This window comes from Taudactylus pleione, unplaced genomic scaffold (assembly GCF_031769625.1).
Source record: "Taudactylus pleione unplaced genomic scaffold, aTauple2 ptg000436l, whole genome shotgun sequence".
Classification (NCBI taxonomy): domain Eukaryota; kingdom Metazoa; phylum Chordata; class Amphibia; order Anura; family Myobatrachidae; genus Taudactylus; species Taudactylus pleione.
In genome coordinates this window covers 10,001,018-10,025,343 of record NW_028284838.1, presented here as the reverse complement: position 1 = coordinate 10,025,343, position 24,326 = coordinate 10,001,018, and the positions used below count along the sequence as shown (strand labels likewise).

The 24,326-nt window shown below is 42.4% G+C and overlaps 2 protein-coding genes across 3 annotated transcripts in view; one reads left to right on the top strand and one right to left on the bottom strand.

Moving 5' to 3' along the window:
- Nucleotides 1–24,326, top strand: part of MED12L (mediator complex subunit 12L) — a 709,720-nt gene that overhangs the window by 296,004 nt on the left and 389,390 nt on the right. The gene's annotated exons all lie outside the window — the stretch shown is intronic.
- On the bottom strand, nucleotides 941–15,199 carry LOC148505847 (G protein-coupled receptor 87-like). Of its 2 annotated transcripts, none has more exons than XM_088447703.1 (3): nucleotides 15,127–15,199; nucleotides 12,169–12,244; nucleotides 941–2,323 (listed from the first exon to the last, which is right to left on the bottom strand). In XM_088447703.1, exons 2-3 carry the CDS (start codon nucleotides 12,197–12,199, stop codon nucleotides 1,299–1,301), a joined length of 1,056 nt encoding a protein of 351 aa, XP_088303829.1. In that variant the 5' UTR covers nucleotides 12,200–12,244; nucleotides 15,127–15,199; the 3' UTR covers nucleotides 941–1,298. The 2 variants fall into 2 exon arrangements, with proteins under 2 accessions (XP_088303829.1, XP_088303828.1); XM_088447702.1 differs by lacking the exon at nucleotides 15,127–15,199 and adding an exon at nucleotides 14,253–14,336.

Here is a 24,326-nt window from a genome sequence, read left to right as displayed (position 1 = left end):
CCGTTGCTGCTAGATATTGTCTAGTTTTCTGTCATTTCTTTTTTTGTATTTAAAATTGAATCAGTGTATATTGTTGTGTGACTCGATACAGTTTTTTTCATTATAAGTATATTTTAACATGTTAATGCTTTGGAAATTTGTCTGTATCTTTATATTGTGATTCGCTTAACAAATAGATGTTTTAAAAAAAAAAATGACCTTCAGGCTGTGTGTATAAGGTGTATATGAAACATAAATGATTTTCATTTCTGTACACAAACTTTGTTTGAGCCACAAAATTATTGAAAATATTGTATATAATGACCTGCAGGCTGTGTGTATAAGGTGTATATAACACATACATGCATTCTGTGTGTATATTTGGGTTCTATTCCCAAGATATTTCATTATGGTATGCAATTATATCCAAAATACCCCTGGTCCCAAGCATTTTGGATATGGGAGACTCAACCTGTACCAGACTTCATATGCAGTAGCAAATAGCTGCTTATGATGGACCCCTGTTCTGCACAATGTTGTCAATATATCAAGAAAAGTGGAATGGTTATGTAAACAAAGTTGTACAATTGCCACAAAGAGAAGGTTCTGAGGGCTAGATGTGCAGCGGCCTTTGCAAGGTCACGATTTTCATTTTTTTAACCCCAAAATTTAAAACGGCAATAATTTTAAATGCAATACACTTCTGGTTTTGATTTAATATTAGTGCCATTTTAAATTTCGGGATCAAAAGGGCAAATAAAAAATCACCACTTAGTTAATCTAGACCAGAGATTCTGCATTAAAACATTTCATGAATAATCCCTTTTGTCTTGTCTAAAAATAGGCCTGGTATTATGTTATGTTTTAAATTATGATCTGATAAAAAATGATGAAGCTACAGTAAACAGACAGAGTTGATATTTTATTAATGATATTTACATATCACACTACAGTAATCCATACTTGCCTACCCTCCCGATTTGGGCGGGAGCCTCCCTAAAATCAGATGCCACTCCCGGCCCTCTGGGAAGGCAGGCAAGCCTCCCGGCGGCCGCCAACCCCTCCGGCCCTCCTCCTGCGGCTGAATTGCGTCATTTTGCAAGTAATCTCGGCATTGTTTAGCATTGTTGGGACCAAAATGATGCGATCAAGTGGCCAAACCCCTGCTCCACCCACAAATACCGGGTGAGATGTCCAACCACACCCCCTATGCAGGCCATGCCCCCAGATATTCCGATCTGGCTGCTCCTTCCCGGAAGAGGCAGCCAGAAGAGGCAGCTAGAATGTCGGCAAGCACACAGTAATCTTGTATATACATTTCACACCTCTGTATATTCACAGTATATCCGCACTTCAGATTTCCTGACACTTTGTAGGGATCTTATGCTTTCACTCCTTGATCTAATGTTTGATCTGTTAAACAGCCTCTGAGAGAAGGACCTGCACATGAAGAAATAGATGATAGGATCTAGACACACGTTGCAGGCAGACAGAAAGAGAGTTGATTCCTTGCAGTAAACCAGGATATTGTACACATATTTATCCAGAATTGTATCCAGCTGGAATAGGAAAGGCAATCCGCATAGATGATAAGGCAGAAAACATACAAAGAAAACAGCCACGACTACACGTATACTTTGGTTATGTCTTCGCATCCGACTTGAACAACTGATAAATGGTTTGCTAGATTTCTGAATGTGCCGGGATATTGAAATGTAACAGGCAATTAGCACAACCATCACGGTAAAGAATATGAACATATTAATATAAATAATGACTTTGTGCCATTTAACTCCAAATGGGCTCTTGAGTTTCGTGCAGTCATTAACACTGTCTCTGGTTGGTTGGACATTTGTCAGGATGACATTTGGCAAGGCAAACAAGGACATGGTTAGCCAAACGCATATGGACACGACCTTTGTGAACTTGATGCTGTACATTTTCGAACTCCCAAATGGTTTTACCACTTTCAGGTATCTATCAATACTAATTAGTCCAAGAAACACAATGCTAATGTACATACTTGTATAGAACAAAATACTGGTGTAGCGACAGAGGTAGATGTTGAAATGCCATGGCGCAATCCCAGAAGTTTGTAAAATTTTAAAAGGAAAGGACGCAGTCATCAAGAGATCAGCGACCATAATGTTCTTGAGATACAAAATGAAACTGGTCTTGTTCCTAATATGGAAGAAAATCCAGACTGCAAGGCCATTCAGCATGACACTTCCCAGGAAAATAACCAGATATAACACAGGAAAGATGATTCTTAGGAGCTCTGTGAGAGCTGTAGAGTTTCCCCCATGGCTTGTTATGTTATTGTTTAAGTCGTCCTTTCTGTGTTCTGTGGAGGAAAATACGGATAGGATTAGCAAAGCATTGGGATCTTAGGGCCTGATTCCGCAGAGGACGCTAATGCGATCACAACTGCGATTTCGCACTGAACGCATCTGCAAAAATATGCTAATAGTTGAAAAGCATTACTCGGGCATAGGGACTTCGCACACTGCTACCTTCTCATCTGTGTCCGATGTCACGTAGCTACGTAAACATCGGTAACATCGACACAGATCGGACAGCCATGAGACCATAGCAGCAGGTCTGACCTGTCTCAAATACTGCAGCTCTCCTCACACACAAAGCAATTGCAATGGCTAATTTATGCACGCCCACGGAATGGCGTTTAAATGGTCACACACGCCTGCGTTCACCTAACCACCACCCCCATTACCTCCCCCAAACGATGGCCACATGACATTCACATTGCAAACAATTCCTATGCACGTACGTAATCATAAAGCGATCGCGCCACGCGTGCAGTGCGACTTATATGCGCATTGGCAAATAATTGCCAGATCTGCGTAAATAGTTGAATTGCATCCGCTGCTGAATCAGGCCCTTAAAGCGCATCACAAATGAAAAAATAAGGAAGGATGTATGCAAATCCTAAATGGACTGCAGTGATCATTGTAAAATATACTTCAAATATTAAAGTATTAAAAAATATTTATAAAAAAAGACGTCATAATAACATTTATTTCGTTAATAAAACACTGTGCACCAAACAGTGGGCCTGATTCAGACCGCTTGTGAGTGCTGTGCGTTCGCAAGCGGGTCGATGTTGCCCAAGTGCGCATGCACACGACGGAGGCGGCTCCGTCGTGCGCATGTGCGAGACCCGAATAACGACGGCCAAGCCGTCGTTATGGGTCTCGCACCAAAGGGGGCGTGCTGTCGATGGTGATTGATAGCACGCCCCCTTTGGTGGCCGTGCCGGGGGTGTGGCTGCCCAGACGGAGGCATTCCCATGGGAACGCCTACCGTCTGGGGCCGGCCCCACTGACATCACTAGTGATGTCAGTGGGAGTGCTTTTGGCTCTGATAGAGCCAAAAGCACTCCAGGGCTTGCGGCAGTGAGACCCTATCGCAAGGGTCTCGTTGCAAGCCCGATGGTCACGATGGTCTTGACTATCGCGACCATCATTTTGGCCGCTCGCTATAGCTGTGGGTGGCCAGGAGGCCGCTCCAAAAAGAAGGAGGGACGGCCCTGATTCAGAGCGAGCGCTCTGTCAGAGCGTCCGGCTCTGAATCAGGGCCAGTGCTCAATATCTAACTCCCTGGGTCCTAAATTGGGAAATGTGAACTATGACCTCTATGCACTAGAGTGGGGTACATGGGTTCTTTGAGATGCCACCACATTCCATGTTTGTGCGAGGGTGATGCCACCTATAAGAATTGTTTTGTAAACACTCTCACAACAAAGAGAACAATACCTGTAATGTTTTGTTGGTGTGTTTCCATATTTACATAACGTGGCTATGAATGTAATTTTATGGGTTATATAAATTCAAAATTTAAAAGAGAAAAAAGTACAATGTTTTACAACATTGTATTTTTACAGGATGCTAAATTTTATTCCGCATTCTGAAATTTTGGGCCACTTGTAGAAATGAATTCCCCTTTTATCATAAACAGGAAGCAGTGGTAACCTGTAATAGAAATTAAACATGCCCAGTGGTGTAGGACCAGAGAAACGTATTACTGTTCTAACATGAAAATTCACCAGATTTGTTTATCATTTTATAATTACATCAACTATAGAACTTCTACTCTTACGGTTTTTTTGATACTCTAAATAATTCTTATGTAAATAGAAGAATTCATGCATCTACTTGTTCAGTACAGTACATAGGATATTCCTATACATTAGTCTACCTGGGAGCCACAGAAAATTTGACATATTAGATTAACAGTTTCCCATTGCTAAACTGAGACATAACAATGAAACTATCATCACACAGACTTAACCTAATACCTTCAAACTACAGTAGCTTCTTAACCAATTCACCACTAAAGCTGGGTACACATTAGCCGATATGTAGACGTTATGTCGTCTGATCCGGTGGATCGGGCCGACACATCGTCGTCATCGGCCAGTGTGTAAGCACTACTAAGGACCAAGGACCTCATTCAGACCCCCTCGCAAGCGCTGAGTGCTCGCAAGCAAGTCGATGTTTAGGCCCTGCGCACGTGCAGCGGCCGCACTGCGCGTGCGCAAGCCCCGGAGCGAGAGAGAAATTCTCTCGCTCCGGAGCTCACGACAAAAGGGACGGCTGTCGATGTTGATCGACAGCTTGCCCCGTTTTGCAGGCGTGGCGGGGGGGTGGTTTCACAAACGGAGATGTTCCTTAAGGAACGCCAGCCGTTTTGTGGGTGGCCACACTGACATCAGCAGTGATGTCAGTGGGGAGCTTCCTGCTCGATCAGAGAAGGAAGCTCTCTGGGGCTTGCGGTTGCCGAGACCCAACCTCAGGGTCTCGTCCGAAGCCTCGATGGACACGATGGTCTTGACCATCGCGACCATCAACCTGGTCGGTCGCTAAAGCTGTGGGTGGTAACCCACAGCTTAGCTAGCGACCAGGAGGCCGCACTTCAAATCCCAAGCAGCCACCCACATTCAAAGCAACCGCTTGCATTTTGTGAGCGCCTCTGAATGAGGGCCCAAGTGCGCTCCCATTTGGTAGTCAGATCGGCCCTACATGCAGCTCAATCTGACAACCAGAGTGACGACACCATACAGCGGGATGCGGCTGGTGCCGACAATATGGGCAGGCTGGCACCGGATCATGTAGTATGTACCTGCCGTCCGATATGACAGCCCATCGGCGGTGCGATCGTCCATTTCATTGCAGGGTACACACATCGTTAAGTGTGTACCCGGCTTTACTGTTGCAATACATATTCCACAGATTCACCAGCACACCTGCCAATCATGTGATATTACCTACTGAGCAGAACTCATCCAAATGCCAAACTCAGACTCTCAGGGGAAAAAATTATGCCAACGCTAACTAACAAGAAGGCAGATTACCAGGGTTCACCCATTGGCAGCCTGGGCATTGAGTAGTGCAAAACAGTAGAATTTACATGCAATAGGCAAAGGAAGATGTAAATTATACACAGGCCAGGGTTGTATGCAATATTAAATGCTGGGCATATGATGGCCACATTGTTGTTTGCTGAGCACAGGCTACTATATGCTTGGTACATGGTACCATGATGGGCATATTGTAAGCACAGGGCTATATGCATACACAGTGATATGTCATGGGCACAGGATTGTATGCTTTGCACAATGGGGGACATGTGGTAAGCTAGTTATAGTAAATAGGACTGTATGGCAGCCATTAACCTTTTCGCTGCATTCCATTCTGTGCTCCAAGGCCAGGTTATCAATGGGGCGGATGGAGCTCCAGCTCCAGGCCTCACTTAACAGTATGCCCTATATCATGGCAGCATGATGATTGCTAGTTGCTGAGATAGCCATAAATTATAAGTATTACAATTTTGTATCTCTGTTTTTGTTGTTCACAAAATTTTGCAATTTTTCTATTTTTTTATATTAAGGGAGACATCTGGGCTGATTGTGCAGGGGGTGTATACTCCACATGTGTCTGGCCACACCCACACAGCACAGGTCACAGCTCATGTGGCCCTTAATCTGGCCCTAATTGGCTCCCATCCGAACATGGAGTCCGCACTGTGCTAATTTGACAACACTTAGACAATTTACAAGCTGTCTTGTTACACAGGCGCACAAGAGCTCCGGTGTCTGGTGGAAGGAGCCGGACAGGGGTGGAGGGATCACCTACCCATAGGGAAGGAGCGGGTTGCGAGAGCAAACACCATCTGAAGATGGCAAATGCTCCCGCAGTCAAGCTCCGAAAATATTGTATATTCGGCGCTTGATGAATTCTGTCCCCATTCTAGTGTATGGGGACAGCGGGCCATTCAGGAAGAGGAAGGTAAGCAGGATATATCTGTGATACTAGTGTATGGGGACAGCGGGCCATTCAGGAAGAGGAAGGTAAGCAGGAGATATCTGTGATACTAGTGTATGGGGACAGCGGGCCATTCAGGACAGAAAGGTAAGCAGGAGATATCTGTGATACTAGTATATGGGGACAGCGGGCCATTCAGGAAGAGGAAGGTAAGCAGGAGATATCTGTGATACTAGTGTATGGGGACAGCGGGCCATTCCAGGAGAGAAAGGTAAGCAGGAGATATCTGTGATACTAGTGTATGGGGACAGCGGGCCATTCCGGGAGAGAAAGGTAAGCAGGAGATATCTGTGATACTAGTGTATGGGGACAGCGGGCCATTCAGGAAGAGGAAGGTACATAGGAGGTATCTGTGATACTAGTGTATGGGGGACAGCGGGCCATTCAGGAAGAGGAAGGTACATAGGGGATATCTGTGATACTAGTGTATGGGGACAGCGGGCCATTCAGGAAGAGAAAGGTAAGCAGGAGATATCTGTGATACTAGTGTATGGGGACAGCGGGCCATTCAGGAAGAGGAAGGTAAGCAGGAGATATCTGTGATACTAGTGTATGGGGACAGCGGGCCATTCAGGACAGAAAGGTAAGCAGGAGATATCTGTGATACTAGTGTATGGGGACAGCGGGCCATTCAGGAAGAGGAAGGTAAGCAGGAGATATCTGTGATACTAGTGTATGGGGACAGCGGGCCATTCCAGGAGAGAAAGGTAAGCAGGAGATATCTGTGATACTAGTGTATGGGGACAGCGGGCCATTCCGGGAGAGAAAGGTAAGCAGGAGATATCTGTGATACTAGTGTATGGGGACAGCGGGCCATTCAGGAAGAGGAAGGTACATAGGAGGTATCTGTGATACTAGTGTATGGGGGACAGCGGGCCATTCAGGAAGAGGAAGGTACATAGGGGATATCTGTGATACTAGTGTATGGGGACAGCGGGCCATTCAGGAAGAGAAAGGTAAGCAGGAGATATCTGTGATACTAGTGTATGGGGACAGCGGGCCATTCAGGAAGAGGAAGGTAAGCAGGAGATATCTGTGATACTAGTGTATGGGGACAGCGGGCCATTCCAGGAGAGAAAGGTAAGCAGGAGATATCTGTGATACTAGTGTATGGGGACAGCGGGCCATTCAGGAAGAGAAAGGTAAGCAGGAGATATCTGTGATACTAGTGTATGGGGACAGCGGGCCATTCAGGAAGAGGAAGGTAAGCAGGAGATATCTGTGATACTAGTGTATGGGGACAGCGGGCCATTCAGGAAGAGGAAGGTACATAGGAGGTATCTGTGATACTAGTGTATGGGGGACAGCGGGCCATTCAGGAAGAGGAAGGTACATAGGAGATATCTGTGATACTAGTGTATGGGGACAGCGGGCCATTCAGGAAGAGGAAGGTAAGCAGGAGATATCTGTGATACTAGTATATGGGGACAGCAGGCCATTCAGGAAGAGGAAGGTAAGCAGGAGATATCTGTGATACTAGTGTATGGGGACAGCGGGCCATTCAGGAAGAGGAAGGTAAGCAGGAGATATCTGTGATACTAGTGTATAGGGACAGCGGGCCATTCCAGGAGAGAAAGGTAAGCAGTAGATATCTGTGATACTAGTGTATGGGGACAGCGGGCCATTCCGGGAGAGAAAGGTAAGCAGGAGATATCTGTGATACTAGTGTATGGGGACAGCGGGCCATTCAGGAAGAGGAAGGTACATAGGAGGTATCTGTGATACTAGTGTATGGGGGACAGCGGGCCATTCAGGAAGAGGAAGGTAAGTAGGAGATATCTGTGATACTAGTGTATGGGGACAGCGGGCCATTCAGGAAGAGGAAGGTACATAGGAGGTATCTGTGATACTAGTGTATGGGGGACAGCGGGCCATTCAGGAAGAGGAAGGTATGTAGGAGATATCTGTGATACTAGTGTATGGGGACAGCGGGCCATTCAGGAAGAGGAAGGTACGTAGGAGGTATCTGTGATTTCTCCTGCATTACCTCTTTGATGAATGGCCCGGACACTTAATTTCTACAATTGCTGGAGACAATGCTTATTTTCACCTGCTTTTGTAGAAAATAAGTGATGATGATTAGACCCCTTTAGGTCTAGCCATGTAGCATTTCAGTTGTGAAAACGTTTATGTCTTGAATTAATTTCTTGTATCTGAGGGAAATCGCACTAGTCATGTCACAACCCATCTGGGTGTTCCCCTAGGAGATTACAGCAGTGTGTAGGTGGCAGCTTGAGCTGAAGTAGGTTAATAATGTTGCAATATATTCAGGTTTTTAAATCCTCGCTAACAAACATCAGGCTTAGCGCTGGTAAGGTTTGTTAACCAAATAGCTTCTTTCTTTTTTTTTTTAACTAGCAACTTTACAGAAATTTATTGACAGCAAACATTGTGTATCACAATCACAGAATCTGAAATATTGTTAAAAAAATGTGAGTGAAGGAACAAGTAAATCATTATAAAAATATTTGTCCCTTTTTCATCCTCTGTAGTACTAGGAAAAGTAACAGATGTTTTTGTAACTGTTCTCTATGATCATTTTCTAATTTCAAATGTGGGTTGTTATTTCAGTCAGATCAAAAAGCAAGTAAACAATGGATACGTATCGTATCGTGTAGTCTGTAAAATTATCATTTTGTTTTGTGCATTACATAAACCACGCCCCTTTTTTGTTCATTAGCATAGGTGGCAGAAATAATGGTGATATAGCATTATAATTTGTAGAGTACAAAGATGGACAATCCTAAATACAAGTTAACACAAAACTTTCCTACACTTTAATAGAATATCCCCAATTTTACAAAATATAATATCAAATCTTTGACTGCAAATTGCAACAATAGGAAGATACAGAATATATAGGATCTACTTCTCTTCATGAAAGTCATAGCCCATATCTTTCCTTATTAGTAAGTTACTGACATTGGTAAACCATGTACAGTATCTAGATTTGTACTTGCCAACTTTTGGGACCGAATGGGAGGTCGAAGTGACAATTGCAGGGGGCAGGGTCATGATGTCACCATTCAAAGTAAATTACATCATCAATCCACTATTCTACCCATTCCAATACAGAAATGGGAAGAATGTGGGAGGGTTCCCCAATCTCCCAGGAGTCAGGAAGAATAGTACTAAATGCAGGGTTACATTTCAGGAGAGTAGGCATGTATATGTGGCGGAACCCTAGGGTGTGGGGCTCAGGGCAATTGACCACCTGTAACACTTTCCTCCTGCTTACAGCTGTCGCCCTAGTAGCAGAGTGCGAGTGTGCAGCACATAAGAGCAGGGAGAGAGCAGACACTGTCAGGGCTGTAGCAAGCAGTGCCAGGTCCTGGTACTGTAGTGGGTGTGGCCTAATTGTGACATGTGACCATGTTGCCTACAAAAAAAAAGTATGAGAAATATTAATAGTGGTTGCCATGTGCCTCCCAGCCTGGGACAGATCCTACCCACCCTTTCTCCCCACACATCAGGTGCAGACAGAGGAGACTGTTGCCGAACTCAGTGGCAGCAGCCTCCCTGGACCCACTGCAGCCCTGCATGCAGCTGCATGTGCTGGGCTGGGAAGAGAGTTTGCTCCCACTGACCAGTAAGAGGGGAAGGGGGCAGCATACACGCGCCCCCACTGGGCCCCTCCAACAAGCCCTGGCACAGGTAGGCTGCTGTTTGCTGGACTGGTAAGGGAGGCTTTTTCCATGCCCTGGTGTGCCACATGGCGCATACCTACTCTCAGGTGCTAGAGACAACAGCTGTAGGCAGGAGAGACGTGTTACGGGGCATTGGATCCGCTAGACAAGTATGATCAAGTTTAGTGTCTATATTTTTATGAATACAATGCTGCACTATTATTAATTAATGGTTACAACTCATGCAAAGGGAATAATGTATACTGCACTATAGTTTAAAAGGAAGTAAATTGTAAGTTACAAATGTGATCTGTGGATGTATCAAAGTACATGTGCAAAGTTCTTGTTTCTATTTTGGGAGGGAATAAAGTTGTGTTAGAAAAATGTCATAGGAAGTGAGATGAGCTTTATGGTGCATACACACGGTCAGATTTTTCCTTCAGATATAAACGATAACGATTTAAAAATCGTTCAGTCGTTCATATCTGAAGGAAAATCTGACATATCTGACATACCTGAACGATGGACGATCAACGATGCGCGTTCCCGATGGTCAGATAACGATTTCTGACATCTGATGTGTTTGCAGTCAGACTTGGACGATTCCATTCATTTTAATGCAGTCAAAAATCGTTCAATCGTTCAAATCGTTCAAATCTTTGGTAAAATCGTTCAAATCGTTTAATCGTTCAATCGTTCATCTGACAAATCTGACAAGTCTGACAAATCTGATCGTGTGTATGCACCATAACTGAGAGGAAAAAGTGTAGGAAAGCAGAGCTGTTTGTAATGTCTGTTTAAAAGAACACTATATGGGGAGAGGAAGAAGGATTAGGCCTTGTACACATTTGATACAATGTAAAAGAGATCAGTATGGCGCTGTTAAGCGTCTAGTCCAATGTAGGGCGTCGGGCTTCAATAAAGAAAAGGATACAAATAAAGGGATGAACAGCGCTAGTTAGAATTGGGAATCAGGTGGATATTATCCCAGATCACATGCATTGAGGCTATTGATTGCTAATATATATATATATTGTTTGATTGACATATTTATCAGGATTATTGATTCCTATTTTACAATTTGTTTTTTTTTTACACATTTGTGCACATTATTATCTTTTTTATTATTTCCTTTTGTATGCTTATTGACTAAGATTGATTACATATTATCCATTTATTATGGAATGCAGCAATAAATAATTTCTCTATAACCAAGCCGTATATACAGTACAGTCACGTATTTTTCTTATATGATTTTATATGCATTTGTGAATATATGGTTTACTAAAGTGATGGAATAATCTGACTGAATATGAATTTTTATATTATCTGATTACTGCACTAAAGCTACCAATAATACCTTATCCATCTGATTCTCAATTCTAACTAGCGCTGTTCATCTCTTTATTTGTACACATTTGATATCAAATGGGGTTCAGCAGTGTCCTTTCCTTTTGACTGAATGCTGAAGGTTGGATCTCGTCCAATTTAGCCACCTATGTGTGGAGCTGAATCAGAAAGTAACCCTGTTGCTCGCTGCATAGACCATGTGGTAGGATTGACTAATGTGTGGTCCCTTCAAGGAAGGAAATGGCTGATGTTAACAAAAATTTTTGTATTATTCTTTGTAAACTCAATTTTTTTGCCAACTTCCTGCTTTTAAGTAAGAACAACTGTATCAGTAAAGATGAAACACTCCTAAATGTTGGTGCCATCTCACTGGCTCTCTACTGACAAAATGAGTATGTAGAGTAACTTAATAACTGTTGAGTTGTGACATCACACATCATCAACTACAGTATAAAATTAGTTGGACACAATTGTTTATGAGTATACATCACTACCTATAGTCACATACTGTCACAGGTGTATAAGCACTTGAGGGGATCTGTATGCAGAGGACCCACTCCTCTGTGCAGCGATCCACCCATCTCTACATTTTACTGACAAGTGAAGTGAGGGCCATCTTCCCAGTGATATTTGGGAGGATGGTGCATGTGCACAAGAGAGCAAAGTATCTGGCACAGTGTCAAAGTCGTGTTTGTCACCGTGCAACGCCATCTTCTCGAAGATGTCATTGGGAAGATGGAGCCATGGATGAGGAGGGACCCGCTTTCCGAAGCAAGGTAAGTGTACCTTGGATGTGGGGTGCGCCTATGCATACTGTTTATTGAGGTAGTCTTACTGTAGTCATTCAGCTGAGTGTGGACACATTGTCTTACCTGGTGAATTGCCATGCAGATCTAAATCCATCTTTTTATAAGATATGTCCTCTAGATAGCACTTATGTCCTGAGATCTAAGGAGTAAATATTTTGTAAACATTCAGTAAGTAAAGCAGAGTATATACCATATTTATTTGTTAACTTAGGATTCAGTTTAATATGATACCGTTAGAACTATATCTAAAAGTCTATATAATGGCAATTTCCTTAAAATTCAGCTTTAAACATTATACCACTGTATCCCCAACTATGCTGTAATGCACGCCTTGTAACATAAACCCATCTGCATAATCCCCCCGCCCTCCCCAGGGCCTAGTACCCAGTGGGACCACCTGTCACCATTTGTTTCTCCTTTATAAGTCACTCCAGCTGCAAACAAGGGATAGAAAGGGTCCTGAGTCGGGAAATGTACAGGAGATAAGTACAACTTCAGTAACATCCCCATATATTTAAAACACATTTCTCAGAATGACATACCCAGAACTGACAACTTCATACATGGCAATCAGACACCTAGCACATGGAACCATTTATATAGGGGGGTCCCAAGCCAGTGTCTCACCCTCCCCCTCCCCCCGTCCTACCTTCAAAAAAACAGAATGATATACATTTCAATAATTGGGCCAGCTTACACATATACCAGAGGTTCCCAAACTCTGCCATTACAGGCCACATATTAAGGATATCCATGCTTGATCACAGGTGATTTAATTTGTACCTCAGCCAATTTGATTTAACCATCTGAATTCAAGCATGGATATCCTTAAAACCTGTAATGGTGGAGTTTAGGAATCTGTGACATATACACATGCTACCTTGAAAAAGAACGCTAGGCATTCTAATACTGTACATTGTGTTATCAGTGACATGAGATAACTGTGCCTCATATCAGTCATACTGTCCCAACAACAGTTGTAAGATGTCGGGTCTGGGTGAAACATGGTTAAACATTGAGGTGCATAGTGTGGTCAGATTTCTGCGTCTAAAGAGCACATCAGCAGCTAAAGTTCATCTGAAAAGTTATCGAAGTGTACGGTGATAACGTCATGTCACAGAAACAGGTCTGGTGCAATGCCTTTGATAATAGCAGGACAGATGTTCAAGATAAACAGCGATCCAACCGGACAAGCACGTCCACCACAGGTGACAATTTGTGTCGCATTGATGGTCTGATTCAGGAGGACAGACGCATTTGAGTTAGTGATATTACTGACGAACATCTCAGTGGGTACTGTGTACAACATTGTGCGTTCATGAGCAACTGGAAAGTTCAGCAAGCTGTAATGTCCTGGCTCCAGGCGCTTTCTTCTATGCCGGAATAGATGGCTTGGTGTACCGTTGGAACAAATGCTTAGACAAGTATGGGGACTATGTGGAAAAATAATCTGTACCAAGGCCATACTATTAATATAGGTATGTGTACGAGTCGAACAAATCCAAGCATTGAGAGATGATCTTACCTTGTTTAGTGAACCACCCTTGTGTGTGTGTGTATATTACATGCAAGTCTTTATAGATCAAAAAGGTGTTCTTAACTGTTGCACACACCTATCTAGGCATGATACTACAATGCTGTATATTTAATAATAATGATCACTTCTAATTTTATAGCACAGTGTTCTGCTACAATTCCTGCATCAGTATATACTTACTTTTTAAGTTCCTAGTGAAGCCAAAGTGACTTTTCCATCAAAACAAAGGGCCAATGCTGGGATTTACACCATCATCCAAGCAGATATTTTACTATCATTATTTAATTGTGTCAGTATTCACTAGATCAAATACATTCCCAATATCTTACAGGTATTGTCCACATGTGTAATAGGGTTTAAATTGTGCTGAAAACATAAGATCGCAGGTATAAATGCACCTGTATGATTATAGATACATTATATTTCTGCTACACCCATTTAACAAGTTGTATAAAGTGAACCCAAAGTGCAAATGGGATTTTCTACATATTAGAATTCAAGTGGTCTTAACTCACAACAAGTGATCTTACTGTAATATGTATTACTGTACCTTCATAATGTTCACAGTCTAGCTTGCTGTAGTAAGGAAGGCTAAAGAAGTGAGACCTACCTTATCCTTCTGCATGGAATCTCCTTGAAGCTCAGTATGCTGCTGTGTATTATATGTGGAGAAATAATGTGTATTTACATGGGAGCAATGGCATAGAAATCAACCAGAGCAAAGCACATGTGAGGCTCCTAATTGTTTGTACGTATCATGTCTTTTGTATTTGCAGCAAGTCTATGGCAACAAGTTTAAACATGAACACAGCAGGATAGGTTTGAATAAAATACCAGTCAACAGGACTTTACAAGAGTGCTATTTTCATGTGCACAAACTGCAGGGAAAATAACTAAATTATATGTGCTATGAATTACAGGTATGAGGTAATGAAAATATTATATTACAGTAAGTCGATGTAAGTAGAAACCAAGAGACATTCAGTCTACTTTGCAGATTAAAGATGAGAAAACATGTTTAGTTCTTTGCTCAGACTCAGTACATTACCCACCATTGTCTGTTCTATGCACTCAACAGATCCATAAGATAAAGGTTACATGTACATTCATTATTTTTTGTAAGCTATGGAACTTATGTCTTTCCTTGGACTTGTAGTTTCACCACATCTGGATAGTCACAGGCTGCTTAGCTATGCTCAGAGCTATATAGATTTTTTATACACAGAAGGTAAAATGTATAAACCATCATAGAGAGAAAACTGTGCATACATCAGGTACAACATGCTTTTCTTAAACTCTGTGTACTGAATTGCTTGGCGTCAGCAGACATCCATGGCACAGATTATGCAGTGACATGAAAATTAAAAAATAAGTCAGTACAAAGTGTTATTTAGTATCATTTGCTATTAAATATAATATAACACTATTTATTAACAACAGACTGAAAGGAAACACTTTTTTTTACCAATAAGTCGCAGATTTACCTCATACTGGGAGGGTCATGTTTGATTTTTCCATCATGGAGGAACCTGGAGATATCTCTAAACGTAACTCGAAGCCCATAATGTCAGTTGAATGTCAGGATAAAATAACCAAGATCCTTTACATATGAAGCAGAAACAAGAGATTAAACCACTCTGGGCACCTGCTGGGAAAGTCTAAATTCTCTTTATCTATAAAGAACCTGTATCTCTCATTAATAACTATGATTCATGAGGAAGCGTAAAGGAGACCTACAAATTAATAGTTCACTTCAAGTCTAAACTTCTCCCTTAGAATTAAACAGTCTCTGTAAAGGTGTGCTTATTGTTTCATGGTTCACTGGGCGGATGTCTGTAGAAAAATGGGCTATGGAAATGATTTCTAACTTGTCATTAAGTTTTCTTTTCAAATGCTAGTTGGTGCAGTTTTGCTTATTAGGAAGACCATGCAGTACTGCAGAGACATCAAATGTAAAATATATGGACAGATGTAGTAACCCTATATTCTGCAAAGAACACACTGATATGCCCAGCTCCTGCAATAAGAAACAGCAATTCACATTACTGTGCAGAGTCATTGTTTTAACCATGCTGACACCCAATGTATAAAGCCTGTTCACATTTGTGATATTGAAATGTTGGGATAATGGTGCCTTCTAATAGCTACAGGTAGATAAGCTCTATCTCAGTTTATTTGTAACAGTTGCAGCAGGCAATGGTGCCAAAAACATGAGTCAGAAAGCAGTTTGGCCACACACTGATACCATTACTCTGGTTGTTCAGGCTCCTTGCCAACCAAGTAAATCATAATGCATTGAATATACTTCTATACTGTAATACCTTACATCAGGGATGGGGAACCTCAGGCCCGGGGGGCCGTATAAAGCCCCAGGAATCATTCGGCCTGGCCCTCTGAGCTTTTTTCTGCTAGCCTCATTTGGCTAGCAGGGTGCCTAGAATAGCACCCTGCAGGAAAAAGTCTATGCAGTAGTGCCACCAGGAGCGTCCTTAGGATGCTTCAGACGGTCACACCACTGCCCTTACAGCACCCGGAGCATGCTCAGGATGCTCCGGGCATTGCTGTCATCACCGGTGATTATGGCCCCGCCCCTGTGTGATATCACACGGAGCGGGGCGTGGCCTGCACCAGGCCTGCGAATAATGTTATATATATCAAAATGGCCCTTGGCAGAAAAAAGGTTCCCCACCGCTGCCTTACATGTACTGTAGCAATAGGGGCAATCTTTTATTTATTACCAACACATGATCAAACTTTGAGCGGGTTGCATCATGCATCGCATTTTGCATGCGCATGCATCCTGCCACTCATCGCATGCATGCCAGGGTTAATAACGTCAGTAAGCATGAAGAAGATTACAAAGAACAGTTCTCCTGATAAGAGCTGTCCTTTGCAATAGAAGGACTACCAGGTTTATGACCTGGGAGTCCCTCTGCGCATGCGTCGTTGTGAGTGCGGGGAGTGATCTGATTGGATCCCTCTCACAGCACACTGCGATAAGAAGCCCATAGCTTCTATTGGGCAACACCATCTGAAGATGGCATTGCCCACCAGGTCCAAGCTGTGGAAAGCTTTGCTTGCTGAAGCTTGGTGCATATGAGAAATGCGGTCGAACCCTCAGAAACGGCATTTAACTTTAATGCATTCTACCCTGTATCTGATAGGCTTGTGGCGGTGTATAATGATCATTTTAGAGGTAATGGGTAGTTTGGGAGATTTATCAAACCTTGGAGAGAGATAAAATACTAACCAATCAGCTCCTGTCATTTTTCAAACACCGCCTATAACATGACAGTTTAGAGCTGATTGGTTGGTACTTTAACTCAGGGCCGCAACTAGGGGGGGCTAGAGGTGCACGTGCATCGGGTGCCGGAATGCAGGGGGTGAAAAAAGGATGACTCACGGTGGCTTGGGGGCTGGAGAGTCAGAAAACGGCCATCCAAAAATGGCCACCGCCAAGGATGAGACAGATGGTAGATATCCTTACTGGACCTCTAGTGTCTGTTAGGCCAGCACAAGTGCCGTGAGGAGATGCTGAAAGCTGCATCTTTTCCCGTGAAACCCCCTGGCAACGAGCATAAACCCAATGGCAACGAGCATGTAACCCCTGGCAACGAGCATAAACCCCATAGCAGTGAGCATAAACCCCATAGCAACGAGCATGAAACCCCCTGGCAACGAGCATGAAACTCCCTGGCAACGAGCATGAAACCCCCTGGCAACAAGCATAAACTCCATTGCAACGAGCATGAAACCCCCTGGCAACTAGCATGAAACCCCCTGGCAACGAGCATAAACCCCATGGCAACGAGCATGCATCCCCCTGGCAACGAACATGAAAGCCCCTGGCAATGAGCATGAAACCCCCTCGCAACGAGCATGGAACCCCCTGGCAACGAGCATAAAGCCCCTGACAACGAGCAGGTAATTTTAAAGTAATTAGAAGCCTTACTGTGGGGCATAAAATAGTGTCGGGCAAATATGTAAGTGGCACTTTGGTAATAGGCATTACAGTGTGTGGCATAATGTGTAATGGGCATTATTGTGTGTGAAATAATGTAAGTCACTATACCAGGGACGTTTGACTAGTGCACTGCCTTATGGAGGAGCAAGGACAAAATCCAGGTACAGGAAGGGAGGGGGCGCAAAATTGCTACCTTGCACCGGGTGACAGATATCCTAGTTTCGGACCTGTTTAACTCTCTCCACTTTATCTCTCTTCAAAGCTTTGATACATCTCCCCCTTACTCTTTAATGAAAGCACATTGTTATGCTGCCTTGAAACATAGAAAATATTTTGTTGACTTTTCTTATTGCAGGGCCAGTGAAAGCCCTAGGGTAGTAGTTCACAAACTTTTTGGAATCACGGCGCCCTAGAGTATCAGCATTATTTTTCATGGAACCCCTGGGCCAAAAGTTTCTTATTGAGAAATTCAGCAAAAAATTATTAAGGTAATCTGTGCTAATAGGTCACCCTTAGGTTCAGTTAAGTAGTGGTTGACAGGGCTGTGCTTCTTTTTGACACCTATTTTTGATTGGCAGCCATTAGCACTGGTTTTGCGTATCACAATGACAAAAAAATTTTTTATTTGGTACTGAACCACCAAACCGAGACACCCCTGCAAGTGTCCTGAGGTGCACCCTAGGGTGCCACGGCACCCAGTTGGGAACCACTGCCCTAGGGACATCCTAGGCAGCCCCCCTAAAATTATGAAGGGTACCCCACTGCTGATTCCTCTTGGGAGGTTGAGTGTCATGGCATCTTTGGTTTCTAACACTTAAGATTTGGCACTTGGCTGTGGCATCAGAGCCAGGTGTCTCATTGAGCAGCATAATGTGTAAGGAGCTGCTCGTGCTTTCCCTTCATGTCATTGGCTGCAGTGCCAACCTGTGTGGGTGGTACAGTGGAATATTAAAATCACTGGAGCAGTCATATTATGCCAATCACTTACTCTGATTCTGTTCAGATGAAGTTGTGAATGCTTTCATTCATGTCAATAGTGTGATGCAGATATCCTGGCATGGTAACAAGCGTTGAGTCCATCTCCTAAAGAAAAACCAGATGGGTGGGGGGCTGGGGCCTTAAAAAAAACACAGTAGGTTATGAGACCTGCACTGAGAAGCATTGGTACCTATTCAGTGGCGACTTTGCCAATCACTGTTACCAGTATGATGGTATGGGAATGAGACCCTGTGCTGTGTAAATGCATGATTATAAATACATATTTATTTAGAACATTATTTACCAAGAAATGAATACAAACATTTATTTTTGTATTCAAAGTTATTTTGTGATTGTGGGAGTTACTTGTATAATCTAATAGGAAATTGTTCTTCTTCATATGTACGGCGCTGCGGACCACTTGTGGCGCTTATAAATAAAATGTAATAATAATAATAATAATAATGTTCTATATTTTTAATCCAAGGCAGATGGCCCATATGCAGTAAAGTACGTTAAATAAGGCCCTTTGGGTGCACCTTACAGTCCTGAGTTTGTGATGTCTCCTTACACATCATGATTTCTCCACTGTTTATTGTATAATTTTTGTCTTGTACAGTAAGTGACATTTTATACTAACTTTAGTGACATGAATAAAAGTTAAGTTTAAAAGAATTAAATAAGAGTGACCACTCTCTTTCCCTATACCAATATACTATTATATTAACTCAGTGCTGAGCACCTCCACTTCTCACACTCATAGGATATCTGAATACTTATCTATTATAACAGTGGTATATATTATATATGAGCATTTTGCTTGTGCATTAGTCCTCTCCTTTTCAGACACTTTCCTTATCATGTAATCATGTGCTGCATTAATATTACACACAGCACTTGCCTACTCTCCCAGAACCTGCGTGAGGGTGCAGATTTTAGGGGTCCCGGAAGAGTAGGCACTCCTCCCGCATCCCGCCCACTTCCTAGTGAAGTGGCAGAATGGGAAGAATCTTACAGGCAATCTAATTACTCTATTCTATGATAATTGCCTAATTTGATCCCACCCCCTATTTAAATATACACAATTCACTGCATTTTGCCGTTAGCGGGACAGACCTAATGACATGAATAGTCCAGCCTATCTCCATTACTACCCACCTCCGTCTCCTCTCCGAGCTTCTCCCATACAGGAAATTGATAAGGTAAGCTAGTATGATACCACACCTGGTTCCACCATGATTTTTACAACGAAAATGGACTTAGATGGCTCCACAAGTACAGCTCACAGAAGACATGGTAGTGCGTGACCAATCACACATGGCACCTGCCAATAAAAGTGCCAACCCTATGGTGTAATTACTACAACCCCAGTGCACAAGGCAGAGCATAATCTCTTTTTTTCTAATTGTTGTCAGACTACTTTGCTATTGTAAAGCAATTACAGTGCAGATCTACTCAGGTCAACCAATTTTTTACTTGGGTCTAGTTCGCAATTATGCATAATGGGAGATCAGTGTTGGCTGACTGTACTGTTGGTCTAAGGAAGAGGTTTAGTAATGAACAGGCTTTTTGTATTACTGGGCAAAGCGGAATTGAGAGATGTAAGGTAGGAACATTGGATTGGTTAAGGATGTAAGTACGGGATTCTAGAATAGGTTTATAATAAATCAAATCTGTAGGTAATAAATTATCTCCAGTGGCACTCATAAGATCGGGAATGCTTTTGGAGACTCCCTCAGGGGCCTATTTGCAGAATATCAGCCGAAAACACTCATATTTGGTGGATATCCACAAACCTATAGTATCCCCTGGATATATCTCTAGGGGGTAATCACAACACCCCTGCAGTTGAACCTCTAACTGTAAGTGCATAGACTTCGGGGACAAAAAAAAAAATATAAAAAAAATCTATATATATATATACATGGGCCTGATTCAGCAACGATCGCAAGTGCAACTGTGTTCGCAGATTGTGCGAATGTTTGCCATTGCGCATGCATATAATCCACACTGCTCGTGCGCTGTGATCTCACTGCGGTTACATACACACAGAGGAATACAGTGAGTGATAGGCTGTTAACGTTTGGGAATGGTGACTGGGGAATGGTTGGAGAAACGCAGATGTGTCTGTCCGTTTGAACGTCATTGCTTGGGCATGCATAAATTAGCCACTGCAATTGCATACACAGCTTGAGAGCCCACTTCGTGCAAAGAGACTTGCAGTGTCTGCGGCAGGTCAGACCTGCTGTAAATGCTGCGTAAATGGTCAATGGTACCGATGTTTATGCAGAAGAGCGACAGTGGATGGATGTGAGTAAGCGGCAGTGGGCGTATTTATGCTGGCTGGGCTTTGGCACGCATTAGCATATTTGCGCAGCTTCTTTCTGATCGTGATCAGCAAATCGTGGATTTTTAACATGAAGAATTTCAGTGATTTCCAGATGGAATGGTGATAATCAATGACCACTGATCTGCATTTCCGACCGGGGGATCGGCAGTTCCAGTCGGATCTGAGAAACTGCAGCCTGCTGTATTAAGCCCTTAATGATGGAGTGTTGCCTAAATGTGTGTTATAAGGAACTTACTGAACTTACTGTATTATTGTTAAGGTGGCATTATGGGCATTAATGAACTGTTTAGGTCTTCCCAAATTCAATAAAAGAATTTAGAACATCTTGGCCAATGCGCCATATATTTTAAGTGTAATCCATAGGATAAATACTATAATCCAAGGGAAATATTCAAGATTTGGGATCCAAAGTATTACATACAATATTTTCAATCCAAGGGAAAATCTTCTTGTAATAAACACCATAAAAGGCTGACACGCCACAGAATAAGAAGAGTCACTTGACCAGGTGTGCCAATAGCTGGTCAGCCAATCACAAAAGTTTTCATTAGCCATAATATGACTGACTGGCATGGTTAATTAATTGATGTGAAGAAAAATAACCACTAGTGCTATGCAGCTCCATCCATGTCAAAGGCTCTTAATTTCACTGGGTTTTCTTTAGGTAGTGCACAACCTAACTGAATAATAAAAATGCAGTGTAGCACAATGTTGGTGTAACTAATTGTGTTTACCCCTACTAGGGTCATTCCACATCAGATCACCCCCCAAAGAATGAAATGTCCACCACTCATCTCAAGTTTTAACAAAAAAATTTGAGATAAGAGAGGCTGTAAAAAAAGATATTTCTGCCAAATATCTTGGCTGTCTGACCATTATTCCAGTTTATTTGAAGTATCACAGGTGTTTATTAAGGAATCACCACAAAATTTGGACTCCTAAGGTATCTTTTCCGCCCAAATCCAAAAATACAAACCAAATTACTTCATCTGCCTTACATTTCGAGTTACGGCAAAAATGCAAGCTTTTGGAACAGAATTAAAAACGCTAGGTTAAATCAACATTAGATATCCAATATTTATTTTAGGTGCTTAAGAAAGGTATATATAACTACCACAAAAAAATCAGCATGGTACTCTGTTTCATAGTGAAGAAAATAAATAATGAAGTTGACGTTCGATTACTGTTGTACCGCATACATAATTTACACAAGAAACCATGGGCCTTATTCAATTTGAGGCGTTAAGTCCGGATTTGCGGTAATTTACCGCCGATGACGTCATTATCGCCTGTTTTAGTTTTACCCCGTATTCAATTTGAAATGTAATAGGCGGTAAAGTATCGCCTATGAATGGTAGGCGTTAAGAATTGAGGTTTTGGGGTACAACATTTCGGGAACCACTGTGCAGCCTTCAGACAGTCCCCCAAAGGTAATCTGTGTCAAAAAATGAAAAAAAATAATTAAGGACACCCCAAAAATTGACTTTGAAAAATTGGGCGAAAAAAAAAAGTTGGGGTACAAACTTAAAAAATAGCGAGCATGACTATGGGGGGTGCCCAAGTGTGCGCCAAGTGTTCTTTTGATTGCAGGTGTTTGCGGCAGGTGGATTTTTCATGTTTTTTTAAGTCACTTTAGCAAGTTTTAAATATGCTGAACCCCATTTTCAGGTACCCCAAATTTGATGGGCATAGTTGTTTTGCCCGAAAAAAACTTCTAAATGCTCTTCTGCATCACGTAATTCAAAGCCACATTTATGCACCTTCCGCGGCTATTAGAAACCCCGACTTCCTTCAGGAGTAAAAAATGGGGGTACCCTTTATCCTCCCCTATGTCTACACATCTTTAGGAGGGTCCCTAGAATATTTCCTAAAAATTCCCTTTTTGTTTAACCTGTAAAAAGACGTATCAATTTAAAAAAAAAAATGACATAAGGTCCCCCCGAAAGCCAAACCAGCCCCAGACTTGCCAGCCAGTGGCGGTTACTAAAAATATGGGGAACAACAAGTGTCAGCAGACATGCGGCACCTGTAACTTCACTGTAAACTAAATAGTTAAAAAAAGACAAAACACACACAGTGACAGTATGACTTTTTTACACACACATACCCATTCACACATACAGTCAGGTCCATAAATATTGGGACATTGACAGAATTTTCATATTTTGTCCTCTATTCACCACCACAATGGCTTTGAAATGAAACAAACAAGATGTGATTTAACTGCAGACTTTCAGATTTAATTTGAGGGTAATTACATCCAAATCAGGTGAACGGTGTAGGAATTACAACGGTTTCTATATGTGCCTCCCACTTTTTAAGGGGCCAAAAGTAATGGGACAAACTAAACAATCCTAAATCTAACTTTCACTTTTTAATACTTTGTTGCAAATCCTTTGCAGGCAATTACAGCCTGAAGTCTGGAACGCATAGACATCACCAGACGCTGGGTTTCATCCCTGGTGATGCTCTGCCAGGCCTCTACTGCAAATGTCTTCAGTTCCTGCTTGTTCTTGGGGCATTTTCCCTTCAGTTTTGTCTTCATCAAGTGAAATGCATGCTCAATTGGATTCAGGTCAGGGGATTGACTTGGTCATTGCATAACATTCCACTTTTTAGCCTTAAAAAACTCTGTGGTTGCTTTTGCAGTATGCTTCGGTTCATTGTCCATCTACACTGTGAAGCGCTGTCCAATGAGTTCTGAAGCATTTGACTGAATATGAGCATATAATATTGCCCGAAACACTTCAGAATTCATTCTGCTGCTTTTGTCAGCAGTCACATCATCAATAAATACAAGGGAGCCAGTTCCATTGGCAGCCATACATGCCCACGCCATGACACTACCACCACCATGCTTCACTGATGAGGTGGTATGTTTTGGATCATGAGCAGTTCCTTTCCTTCTCTTCTCTTCCCATCACTCTGGTACAAGTTGATCTTTGTCTCATCTGTCAATAGGATGTTGTTCCAGAACTGTAATGGCTTTTTTAGATGTTGTTTGGCAAACTCTAATCTGGTCTTCCTGTTTTTGTGGCTCACCAATGGTTTACATCTTGTGGTGAACCCTCTATATTCACTCTTGTGAAGTCTTCTCTTGATTGTTGACTTTGACACATATACATCTACCTCCTGGAGAGTGTTCTTGATTTGGCCAACTGTTGTGAAGGGTTTTTTCTTCACCAGGGAAATAATTATTTTGTCATCCACCACAGTTGTTTTCCGTGGTCTTCCGGGTCTTTTGGTGTTGCTGAGCTCTCCGGTGCGTTCTTTCTTTTTAAGAATGTTCCAAACAGTTGATTTGGCCAAACCTAATGTTTTTGCTATCTCTCTGATGGGTTTGTTTTGATTTTTCAGCCTAATGATGGCTTGCTTCACTGATAGTGACAGCT

Bases quoted from the DNA above. Each gene is read 5' to 3' on its own strand.
- LOC148505847 (XM_088447702.1), bottom strand. The intron at 2,324-12,168 runs GTAAGACAATGT...TTTCCTCCACAG, and splicing joins TCTGCATGGCAATTCACCAG to AACACAGAAAGGACGACTTA.